Source organism: Balaenoptera musculus, chromosome 2, assembly GCF_009873245.2.
Source record: "Balaenoptera musculus isolate JJ_BM4_2016_0621 chromosome 2, mBalMus1.pri.v3, whole genome shotgun sequence".
Lineage (NCBI taxonomy): Eukaryota > Metazoa > Chordata > Mammalia > Artiodactyla > Balaenopteridae > Balaenoptera > Balaenoptera musculus.
Genome location: NC_045786.1, coordinates 141,864,373 through 141,876,797, shown reverse-complemented (window position 1 = coordinate 141,876,797; position 12,425 = coordinate 141,864,373). Strand labels below are relative to the sequence as shown.

The following is a 12,425-nucleotide window of genomic DNA, read 5'->3' as shown; positions in this document are numbered from 1 at the left end:
CCCCTCTGACTCCCTCTAGCCTGCTCCCTTCCGTGTTGTTCAGGAAACCTAATGGGAGAAGCTAAGCAAAAATGGGCAAGATGTTCTTCTTTGAAAGCACAGCTTTCATAGCTTAAGAAGGAGTGATGGAGAAAAAAAATGAAGTAATACTCATAGCAGAAAAGAACTTTTCAGAAACTACTGAGAGAAGTAAAGAGTCTTTAAGATAGAAGTGTAGAAAACCTGGTTTAACTTTTTAAAAGAGTGAACTCTCATATCAATTGGTTTTTCAAATGGGCTTTACCTTAGGAAAGAAGAGTCCAGTTCCCCAGTGACCCCATCTGGTTTGATTTTCAGTCTCACCGGCTCATCTAGATCCTGAGCGGGCAATGCTAGCCTTGTTCTCCAATCCTGACCCAGCCCAGGCTTGGAAATTGGCCTATTTCTACTGCCTGAGCAACAGCAAGCACTTCCTCGAGCAGATCCTGGTAAGTCAAACTCAGTGCTTCTCCACCACTCAAGTACCCAGGGACTCTCTCCAGGCTTCTTCACTCCTCCTTTCTCTCGCACTCATTTATCCAACACAAAGCAGTTTAATTAGCAGTGAGTCGTCTAGTTTGTGTCCATCCTACAGTTCCGGAAGGCTCTGAGAACCAGTATCATTCATAATTAGAACTGCCAGCATTTTGTATCAGTCCTTGGGCAGGCACTGAAATGTTGGATACATGTAAGCTTTCTGGAGGGTGCGAGGAAGAAAAGACAGTGGCAGCGATATGTTGCCTAGCTGACAGGGGACTCTAATTACTTTAACCTTCTCCTTCCAGATTGCAACTGAGCTTTAGTTTAATTCAACAGCTATTTATTTTTTTAATATTTATATATTGTATTTTATTTTATTTTTTTTGGCTGTGTCAGGTCTTAGTTGCGGCATGCAGGATCTTTCATTGCAACACGGGTTCTTCGTCGCGGCACACGGGCTTCTCTCTAGTTGTGGCATGCAGGTTTTCTCTCTCTAGTTGTGGTGCATGGGCTCCAGGGCACGAGGGCTCTGTAGTTGTGATGCGTGGGCTCCAGAGCGTGTGGGCTCTGTAGTTTGTGGCACGCAGGCTCTCTAGTTGAGGCACACGAGCTCATAGTTGTGGCGCGCGGGCTTAGTTGCCCCACGGCACGTGGGATCTTAGTTCCCCAACAAGGGATGGAACCCACGTCCCCCGCATTGGAAGGGGGATTCTTTACCACTGGACCACCAGGGCAGTTCTTCAACAGCTATTTATTAACCTCATTCTATGTACTATGTACTATGCTAGGATCTGGGGATACAACAGAAGTCAATCCCTGCCTTCTAGTAGCTTAGAGTCTAGTGTTTTCGTAAACACTCTTTATTCAACTGGCCACTTCTGTCATTGTCAGAAACCTCCCTTCTATACTGAAAAGCTTCTTACCCTGATTAGCAGCAAGTCCCCAGAGCTGCCTCTAGCAGCCTCCTTTGGCTTCCAGGTGACAGCACTCACCCTGTTGAAGGAGGAAGACTTCCCAAGTCTTGGCTGCCTGCTAGATAGAGAATTCAGCCCTCTCAGTCGACTGCTCGTGCTCCTGGGCTGGACACACTGCCAGAGCCTAGCGTCAGCCAAGAGGCTGCTCCAGACACTCCACAGGACCCAGGTAACTCTCACTCTGCAGCCCAAGCTGCTCCAGAAATGAGTGTGGTGGCACTTTGGGCTGAGGCAGAATGCAGGGTCCTGAAGTCGGTCACATCTCTGACCCCAGGTGCCTGAGTCAGCATCTCTTTCTTCTCCCGTATCAACACAGGACCAAGGCTGTGATAAGCTCCTCAGGGATGCCTGTGATGGGCTGTGGGCTCACCTGGAGGTCCTGGAGTGGTGTGTGCAGCAGAGCAGGTACGGCCCTGCACAGCCAGCCCCCTTCCCACCATTGGGCACACTTGACCCATGCTCTGCACGTGTGGCCATTTCAAGACATCTTCCCTGTAAATGGTTTAAGTTGACAGTGTTGACCAGCAACAAATAATTGTTCCAGCTATTAAACCACAAAAGAAACATAAGTAGTGATTATCTTCACCATAGCCATAAGGTCATAACTAGAGGATAATTTAAGGATGACAGTGATCACAAGAACAAAACCTCACATCTCCTGAGCACTTACTATACACCAGGCATTGCTCTAAGCCCTTTACGTGATGATTTCACTTAAGCTTGACAATAATCCTGTGAGGTAAACACCAATATTATCCTCATTTTAAAGGTGGGGCACCTGAAGCCCACAGGTGTTAAATAAGATGCCCAAAGTCACACAGCTAGTGAGTGTGGTCCACATTCTTAGCCACGTGTTATCTTGGATCACATTTTTATTCAACAACTGCCTTTTGAAATGTGTGCACGGTCCTGTGTTTTCCTGATAACTTAGCCTTGGGTCTTCCCTAGATCTAGGTTCTTATTTTGTTCTTCACCCACCTCACCAGCACTTCTGAAGTCGAGTAGGCCGCTGGGGGAAGTAGCAAGGGGCCCTGACTCAAAGAAAAGCAGAGAAGCTCGTGTCAGCTCTCAGCTAGGAAAATTACAGAAATTAGGAAGCTTAATCTGTGGGCCCTTTCTAGACCCTGCTGAGCACAGAGGCCCTTCCTAGGTCCTTGCTAGACAAGTGAAGCCAGCTTGATGAATGTCCTTCCCTGGGGGTAAATAAATGCTATTCTCTATCATAGACCAACTGAAATTTAGTGTTCGGGGAAGTGAAACCTGTGGTGTTACAGGCCAAAGAGAAAGAATAAGAGGGAATGGAGACTGGTCTTTCTCAAAGCAATTATATAAACTGCCTCCCCTTCCATCCTCCCAACTTTCCCTTTCAGCAACCCCATACCAAAGAGAGATCTCTTGTGTCACTTACATGGTGGAGAAAGCCACTCAGTGCTCTACTCTCTCCATCACCTTACAAACCTTCCAGCCCTCAGGGAGGAAGATGTCCTCAAGCTCCTACAGAAGGTGCCAGCCAAGGACCCCCAGCAAGAGCATGGTGAGTTGGCGATGGAGTGACCTGGGCAAGGTTCCCGCTTAGGACAATCTTGCAGATGTTTCTTACAGCACAAGATTTATCTAGATGTGATTGCTGGGATCTAACAAGATGGGTGGTCCAGCAGGTACCCTCTAAATTAGTGCTGTTTGCCACAATCAGATTACAAGATGTAGGGACATCTTCCCCTTTCTTGGTGAGGCTTGGGAATCCTATGAGAACAATTCCATAGGAACCTTTGTCCTCATGGATCCAGCTCAGGAACCATGAGCATACCCTCATTTCACTGAAACAGAATTAGGAACTGCCCTCTGAATTCACAGCATTGTCATTGGCAGTATTTATGCAAATTCTTGGTGAGTCTCTCCATGCTTCATAAGCTTTCTTACAGCACATTTTGTGCCTTCCTTCCCTCCCATATCTTCTTCATAGTCTATTGAACAGGTAAAGAGTCTTTCTTCTAGAAGATTCTTTTTTTGAGTTTTTTTTAGAGTTTTTCTTTTAGAAGAAAGACTTGCCTGAAACAGTAACAAAGCCTTGTTTTAACCTTAGATCTTTGCTTAAAATTCAAGTCCCCATTAACAAGCTCACTCTTTTTGCTCTCAAAAATCATATGATAGTGTGGTCACAACCTACTACACAGGCCAGGGACCTTACTTTTGAGAGAAACAAACATTCTCATATGGCAGTAGATGTCTGTCAGCCTAGATATTGCTTTGATTTACTTTTTTAAAGGACCTACCACTAATTGTAAAACTAGTGTTACTACATTCTATATTTTTTTTTGGAAAGGTAGACAACTTGTTTAGCAGATTTCCTAAAAGAACTGGGAACTCTCTGTTTTCTACATACAAGTACAAAAGACTTCCGAAGAAGTGTTTGAAATCTATCCCTGATGACCCACCAGAACACACTTAGAACTTGAACTTGGAAAAGGCAAAAGAGGAGTGATAATAGGGCTGGGACTAGGGTGAGGCAAGAGAGGCATCTGGGGCAAAAATGTAAGGAGCCACTCCCTCTCAGCGTGCTTGCAAGTCCTGGCTCTGGGCAATAATGCCATGAAGAGGTCAAGGCCATAGAACAATATTGACTTTGTTCTGCTTATTACCCTGACCTTGGCAAGGCCAAGCTTCTAAGAAGTAATCACTAGGAAACCTATACATAAAGGGGCTTGTTGCAGCATTGTAGTAGCAAAGCATCCCTAACTATTCCAATGTCCTGCCCTTGAGGAATATGCCTAGACAAGGGATTCATTCAGTAGAACTATATGCAGCCAGCAGAGATTTAGTCTGTAAAGAAACATAATCAAATGCTTATGCTCTAAAGGATTTTTAAGAAGTAGGAAAATTAAATAGTATATAAAATGTTACACTCAAACACATACACATGTACACAAAACTACTAAAGGGGTTAAACTAGAATGTAGCAGTGGTTGTGTTTAGCTGGTAGGCTTATGGGTGGTATTTTTTTCTTCTTTTTGCTTTATTACATTTAATGTTTTTTCTTTGAACAGGTTATACTTTTGCTATGATAAGAATTAGGGGTAGATTAAGATGTTTAGAGATTCTGTAAAGATGGTAACCTTCCTTCCTCCTAAGTTCAAAACAAATTTTTAATGAAAAATTATAAATTATTAAACAAGTGTACAGAATCTCAACAGAGTTTATGTTTTTTCTCATGATGTCTGCTTCAAGGCTTTCCTAAAAATATCAAGTATTTTTTTTCTTAAATGCCGTGTTACCTTTGCTCTCTTATTTCTCAATCTAAACACATTTTAAGCCTGCCTCTTGGGCAATGTGGCATTCGAAAGGTAGACCAAACATGTACTTTAAGTTTTATTTTTTTAAAAAAGGAAAAACAAGTATTTTAAGAAATGTAAGGGAAAGACTTGTTAAATAGCCATGAGGCCTAGGTTGAACAGACATGTAGAGGGGAGGTTGGTGGGGAAAAGGAAACCGAGAGACTGAAAGTTGTTGAACAGAAAAAAAGGCCTGGAAGGGACGCAGATCACACTGCCAGAAAGGAGAGAGGGTGAGAACACCTAGGGGACTAGCAGTGTGGCATCTCTTTGCTTCAGCCGTACATGCAGCCCCTGCCTGAAAGAAGCATCTCTGGGACTTCCCTGGTGGCGCAGTGGTTAAGAATCTGCCTGCCAGTGCAGGGGACACGGGTTCGAGCCCTGGTCTGGGAAGATCCCACATGCCACGGAGCAACTAAGCCCGTGCGCCACAACTACTGAGCCTGCGCTCTAGAGCCCACGAGCCACAACTACTGAGCCTGTGCGCCTAGAGCCCGTGCTCCACAACAAGAGAAGCCACCGCCATGAGAAGCCCGTGCACTGCGATGAGGAGTGGCCCCCGCTCGCAGCAACTAGAGAAAGCAAGCGCGCAGCAACGAAGACCCAATGCAGCCAAAAATAAAATAAATTAAAAAAAAAAAAAAAAAAGAAGCATCTCTGAAGTTCTGCCTGTTTCTCTCTATAATTCAGATTCAACTGACGCCACGGTCCCTGCGCACCTGAGCCGCTGTCAGAACCTGACACTCTACCGGAGCTTCTGTGCCATGAAGTATGCCATCTATGCCCTCTGTGTGAACTCACACCGGCACTCCCAGTGCCAGGAATGCAAAGATGGACCCTCTGAGGACCTGGCCGCGGCTGCAGAGCCAGTGAACGATTCTCTCTCCTCCCCAGGTGCAGCGCCGCCCCCGACCCCTTCCCTGGCGGGAGCTGGGAACAACCTGTCCCAGCAGGTTCTTTGTGTGGGAACCCTTTGCCACCAGGGCTGGGAGGTGGCCTTGGTTTTATTATGCCCACGAATAATTTCATCCATTTATCAGCCTCCGTGAATCAAAGGGACATGGAGAAAGCAAGTGATCTGCATAAGTTCTAACAGAGCCTGAGCACCTCGTACAGTATTTTCCAAATGCTTCTTTTTTTATACTCCAGTCCACAGTAGATAGCATTTCACATCACTCCAGTTTGCACCTAGGTATATAATTTGTGCTTTCATATGTATGTGTATGTGATGCGTAAACGGAAGTAAGTTTTAAGAAACATTACTTACCCTTCCAAACAGAGCACACTCCTGATTATTTTTCTGTTTTATTTCATTTTTTCAAATGCAGCCGTCTAAGTCAGTGTCATGGGTCACAGCCTACAGTTTGAAAGAACCTTCTGTCCTATTAGCTCTCATTTTTCTTAAAAACTTATAACTCCTTACCTTGCCTTCTGTGACTGGTGGTCAAGTGTCTCTCCCTTGCAGCTTTGGAATAGACCTTCGCCTCAGAGCATGGTCATTTTCTTAAGAGATCTGGGTAGGCTGTGATCACCTGTAGTATAACAACGAGTGCAAACAGGAATTGAGGAACAAGGAGTCTCCAGGCTGCCTTCATTCTAGGAACTGAAATATGGAGTGCTTCTCAGAGATGAGGAGTAATGTAATTGTAAAAAGCAGAAACAAAATAATGAGTGTTCACTGAACTGTACTTTTAAGGGAGCAAAATCTTTCTACAAATCATGAAAAGACATGGCTCAATAGCCTCTTAGTCTTCTGACCGTAACCACAGTTCTCTGAGTCACTACAAAGAAAGAAATGAGTTAAACTTGGGAGAATGTTTGAGTCTGGCGAGTACTGTTTCTAATGTTTGCATTTTCTCTCTCCTTCTCTTTCTCTGGCCTCTTCTTTTATACATGCATCTTCAGGTGCTTCAGATCTCTTTTCAACATACCTGGCCAGGTGTCAGCAGTATCTGTGCAGTGTTCCTGACTGTCTGTGCCTGGAACTTCTAGAAAACGTCTTCTCATTGCTCCTCGTCACCTCTGCTGATCTTCACCCAGAGCCTCACCTGCCCGAGGACTACGCTGAGGATGATGACGTTGAGGGGAAGGGCCCGTTGGGTTTGAGGTCCCCGTCAGAGAGCCCTCAGCACGTAGCACAGCCTGAGAGGAGGTCAGAACACGGTTCCCTGGGGGCCTCCAGGAGCCTGGCCTACACAGTTCCAAGCTGTCTGAAGGCAGAGCCAAAAGACAGTTCCCCAGAGCCTCACAGGCACAGCTTTTTGGACCTAAAGCACTTTACTAGCGGTGTCAGTGGGTTCCTGGCTGATGAATATGTAATGGGGGCCTTCCTCAGGCTGCTCCAGGAGCAGCTGGATGAGCTAAGCAGCCGCAGCCCCCCCGAGAAGCCAAAGCTGCTTGAAGGCCAGAGTGGCTTGGGCAGCAGCAGCAGAGACGGACTGCAGAGCCGCCTGCACCAGTTCTCCAAGGTTCTCTCTGAGGCCCAGTGGAGGTACAAGGTGGTGACCAGCAACCAGGGCTCAGGTGAGAGGAGATAACAGAAAGGGAGGAGGGAGAAAAGTCTCGGGAATGTGGGACAGCTAGGAGTGCATGAAGTCACACTAGTTCGGGGCATATCGCCATGGCCACCTGCGTCAGAACTCCGGGGTGCCGCTCAGCGTCGCACAGGCCAGTCCAGATCTTCCCCTACCTGTTACCCCAGGAGGTGGGTCAAATCAAAACTGATCACTTTCAGAAGGGGGAGGGGCAACATAGGAGTAGGGGAGTAAGAGGTACAAACTATTAGATATAAAATAAGCTACAAGGATATATTGTACAACACAGGGAGTATAGCCAATATTTTATAACTATAAATGGAGTGTAGCCTTTAAGAATTGTGAATCGTGATATTGTACACCTGTAACATATAATATTGTACAGCAACAATACTTCAATTAAAAAAAAAATTGATCACCCTCCCGTATGACCCACTGGGTTTGCTGTTTCAGAGGAGCAACCCTCCCGAAGATACCGGCCCATCGCCACATGGCACCCCCGTCTCCGCCGGGGTCGTCGGACAAGAAGGAGCCGGGCAGGTAATCTGAAGAACTCTCTCCATGCCTCCTTCCCACAAGCAGCGAATGGTATAGTGCCACTTGTCTAATATTCTTCAAGATAAAGCAGTTCTTGAAGTACCTTAACACTAATGATAAAGATAAGATCTTAAAGTATCTTAAAGCAATTCACCTTTAAGATAAGGTACAAACAAAAGTGATCTAAGATTATCCTAATCCCACCCCCCCAAAGTAACCCTTGCTAATAGTTTTCTTCAAAAAATTCTCCATGAAATACAAGCATGTATATCATTTTAGATATACAGATAAATCATACTACATATAGAGAACTGCAACTTTCTTTTTTATTTATATCCTCTTACATACGTAAACGTATCATACTCTATATTGAGAACTCACTTCTCTTCACTTATTTTAAAGGCTGCTTAGTAGTCCATTGTCATATGTACCCTTTTGTGGGCATTTAAATTGTTCCCAGTTTCTTACTATTATAAACAATGCTACAGTAAACGACCTTGTACGTATGTCTGTGCATACTTGTGTGAATATATCTATAGGATAAGTCCCTAGCAGTATAATATAGAAGGTCAAAGTATACGTGGGTATAAAATACAGATATAACAAATTGCCCCAAAAAAGGTGGACCAATTTACATTCCCATCACCTGTATGTAAGTGCCTATTTGCATATACATTCATCAACAATGAGTAGTATCAGGTTTCTGTTTCGTCTTTGCCAGTATGATTAATATAGTAATAGTGTGTCATTGTTTTAATACTAATTTTTAGTTTGAGATTGAATGTCTTTTCATATATTTATTGGCCATTTATATTTTTCAGTCTAAGGTACATATTTTCTGTTGGGTTTGTCTTTCTTGTTGAATTGTAAGAAGCTCTTTATACCTTAAGGAAAATATTCTGTCATTTTGTGCTACAAGTTTTGCTCCATTTTGTCTTTTGACTTTGATTATGAGTTTCTCTAAAGGAGTTTTAACACAGAAGCATTATACAGAAGTATTACATTTTTAGATAATCAAATTTCCATTATGGTTTTTGGTAGTTTTTAAATAATAAACAGAGAGTTCATAAAGAGTTTCCTGTGTGCTAAAAAAAATACTAGGTTTCTTGAGGGAGCTGAATGAGGCATAAACCAGGACTTTGCCTTCAAGGAATTTATAATTTACCTGCATAGACAGTATACATGAAAAACTTAAACTGCCCGGAGGCACGGCCTGAAAACAGAAGAGATCTCATGGAGGGGGAGGTCAGCATAGTCTACAAAGGCAGAGAAACCGGTTTTCTGAAAGAGTTGACTTTTGAATCAAGCTCAGAAGAATGAGTAGGCTTTAGCTAAGTGGCAACAAGAGACGTAAACATGCTGACTGGGGTGGAGACTACCATGGGAGAAACATGGAAAACTTAAAGGCTGAGCCCCTTAAGTTGCTCAGTTGATTGGTTTGAGTCAGTTTGCATCCACCTGACCCATCCAGCCCAGAATGCACAATCCATCTTCTCTTTTCCTACAGCTGTAGGAAAGCAGGTGTTGAGAAGAAGATGCTTTTTCTCCAGGACTTTCAATATCATGGTCTTTTTTTTTTCTAATAAATTTATTTATTTATTTGGCTGTGTTGGGTCTTTGTTGCTGCACATGGGCCTTCTCTAGTTGCAGCGAGCAGGAGCTACTCTTCGTTGCGGTGCGCGGGCTTCTCTAGTTGTGGCTCAGTAGTTGTGGCTCGTGGGCTCTAGAGCGCAGGCTCAGTAGTTGTGGTGCATGGGCTTAGTTGCTCCGCGGCATGTGGGATCTTCCCAGACCAGGGCTCGAACCCGTGTCCCTGGTATTGACAGGCGGATTCTTAACCACTGCGCCACCAGGGAAGTCCCAATATCATGGTCTTTGATCAGCCTGGCCTTATATGTTGGTTCCCTACTTTTTCAACTATGAGGACAACTTTTTCTATGTCAGAAAATGTTGTGACCCTCTTTGGCACCCTACTGGTTCCACGTCATAATAGTTGTGCTTTAATTTTTTTTTCAGACTATTGACAGTGCTTAGTGAGCAATGGGGGTCGCTGACCCCTAGAAGTAACTTGAAAGCTCCTGGGGCTCTGAGACCCAGAGACTGGAAACCACTGTTATAAGCTACTATCCAAATGAGCACTGGGACCATATTAAGCCCACCCCTGTACCTTTGGTCTGTAGGAATTTGCATTTTACTGTAGAAGGAGCCACTGGTATAGTAGCTACCCATTATCTTCTCACTCTACCCAGATCTCAGCTTTCAAGCCAACTTCTCACTTTCTACACTGTAAGGCACTGATGGTTGATTTTCTCTCTTTCCTTCTAATACCTCTAGACGGCCGGGACAGAGGTTCCAACCCATCCCTGGAAAGTACGAGTAGTGAGCTGAGCACAAGTACTTCAGGTATGGGAGTCCCAACCAGTTGCCAACTTCCAGCAGCTTTGCCCTGATACAGAGTTGCCATACACCACAGTGTGAAAACCTGGACTGAGCAGTTCATGCTTGTGTTCAGTGGGGAAAGGGCTATTTCACTATCAGCTGAGTTACCCATCAGTAGAGAGAAACAGAGGTGAATACCCAAGGAAGGTTGTTGGTACATAAGTCTTATATTCAAAGATGATAACATATTAACAGATACACACCACCATATATAAAATAGACAACAAGGATTTACTGTATAGCACAGGGAACTATATTCAATTTCTTATAATAACCAATAATGGAAAAGAATTTAAAAAAAAGAATATATATAAATAAATATATATATATAACTGAATCACTTTGCTGTACACCTGAAACTAACACAATATTGTAAGTCAACTATACGTCAACTTAAAAAAAAAAGAAAGAAAAAGATGATAGCATAGGTATGCACTTCATTTGAGGAAAATTCAAGATCCATTTACAGACCTTTTAGAGAAGGACTTTGAGAAGATAGGAGTTTGGCAGCAGGTGACAGAATAGTTTTTCCTCAATTTCTATCCCTTCCTTGGCCCCCGACGTTCTTGTGTCCCGACAGAAGGAAGTCTGAGCGCTGCATCTGGGAAGAATGAGCTGGATGGCCGGTTGCAGCCTCAACCTCAAAGTTCACTCATCCGCATGATGTTCTCCCCACCTGAGTCACTGCTGGCATCCTGCATCCTCCGGGGGAACTTCGCAGAAGCCCATCAGGTGAGGCGGGTACTTGTGCAGCAGGTGTTAGGAGCCTAGGCTCTACTTTGTCACAGTAAAGAACGCTAAGGTAGCCCTTTGCCGTCTGGGACCCGCGGGGCCTCAGGTAAGGCCAGATGCTTGTGCAAGCAGAGCCAGTCGGGCGCACCTGAGGGGCCACGTCTAGCAGGAGAAGCAGGAGGGAGTTTCCATATATGGAGCCTGATCTTGAGCACTGTGGATTTCAAGATCCAGAAGGAGGAGACTTAAGCTGTTGAATCATCTGTTTGTATTCAGAACATAAAACAGTTTTTTAACAAGATAAAAGAAAATATTCGCCACCGTCAAGATGTTGAAATATTTTTGTTTCTTTCCTTGTAGTCCTTCTCTGAACACATATGTGGTTTTATATAGTTAGAAATCACTATGCAGACAATTTTTAATAATAAATAGAATGCCAGTTTAACATACAGGAAGTGTAGGGAGCTAGCAAATTAGAATGTTGTGTAGGGAAAAGTGCAGGGAGTAGAAACCAGAAACACTCTACTCCCTCTGAGCTTTGACGTCTTCATCTGAAACCTGGAGTTAAATATCATACCTGCTTGTGCTACCTCTTGGAATGTTAAGCGGATTATGTGCAAGCTGTGAGAGATACAAGAATCCTCTGCTATTGTTTAAATTTAAAAGCATAAAAGCCCACTCTTCTAGTTTTTAAAACTCTCTTGGTATATTTATGACGCTTGCACTGGTCCCTTAACACATAGATCAGAATTTTTCTTTCACGTGAGTTTACTTGTTGAGGAATAAATCATGGAGACATCTAGGTGATTTGATAATTTTTACTTAACTTCCTCTGACACATTTTAGATCCTGTACTTTAATGATAATGATAATTCTATCCCTCTGGGAAGGATAGGACCCTCACCAGCCTTTCTGACACCCAAACCAAGAGGAAGTCAGTTGCGAGCCCCCTGATGCTTTACCGCTAAATGTCCTCACTTCCTCTTCCTTTCCTGGGGCTCTGATCTTTTCTTTTTTTCATTTTTCTTTTTTAATAAAAGGTTTTATTTTTAAACCTGGTTACACAGCAAGTTGTGCATAATTTATAAGAAAATACCAAAAAGTATTAACCAGAAAATGAAATTACTTTTAACCTATTGTCCAGAACAACCAATACTAAAGATAAAAGCATATTTTTGCCAATGTTTTTCCAAGATGTATGTGACTTTTATAGAGAGCCAAGATCATTCTGAATCTAAAACTTTGTGCCTTTTTTACATTATAATATAAGCATTTACCTAGTAACTTATTTTAGTGACCTTATGATAGTCTGATCTAGTAGCTGCATTTGACCATTCCCTGTTAACTCACATTTATTTTCAACCTGGTAATAGTTGTATTAA

General features: G+C 43.5%; 1 protein-coding gene across 3 annotated transcripts in view; it reads left to right on the top strand.

The window, feature by feature from the left end:
- Positions 1-12,425, top strand: part of ZFYVE26 (zinc finger FYVE-type containing 26) — a 61,804-nt gene that overhangs the window by 8,515 nt on the left and 40,864 nt on the right. Inside the window, exons 6-14 of one of the 3 annotated variants that reach the window (XM_036842866.1) lie at positions 337-467; positions 1,390-1,641; positions 1,747-1,877; positions 2,843-3,006; positions 5,492-5,695; positions 6,707-7,324; positions 7,789-7,875; positions 10,207-10,275; positions 10,892-11,043. In XM_036842866.1, the coding sequence (XP_036698761.1) occupies positions 337-467; positions 1,390-1,641; positions 1,747-1,877; positions 2,843-3,006; positions 5,492-5,695; positions 6,707-7,324; positions 7,789-7,875; positions 10,207-10,275; positions 10,892-11,043 (1,808 nt within the window). The remainder of the gene's footprint in view (positions 1-336; positions 468-1,389; positions 1,642-1,746; positions 1,878-2,842; positions 3,007-5,491; positions 5,696-6,706; positions 7,325-7,788; positions 7,876-10,206; positions 10,276-10,891; positions 11,044-12,425) is intronic. The other 2 variants (XM_036842868.1, XM_036842869.1) reach the window with 2 other exon arrangements.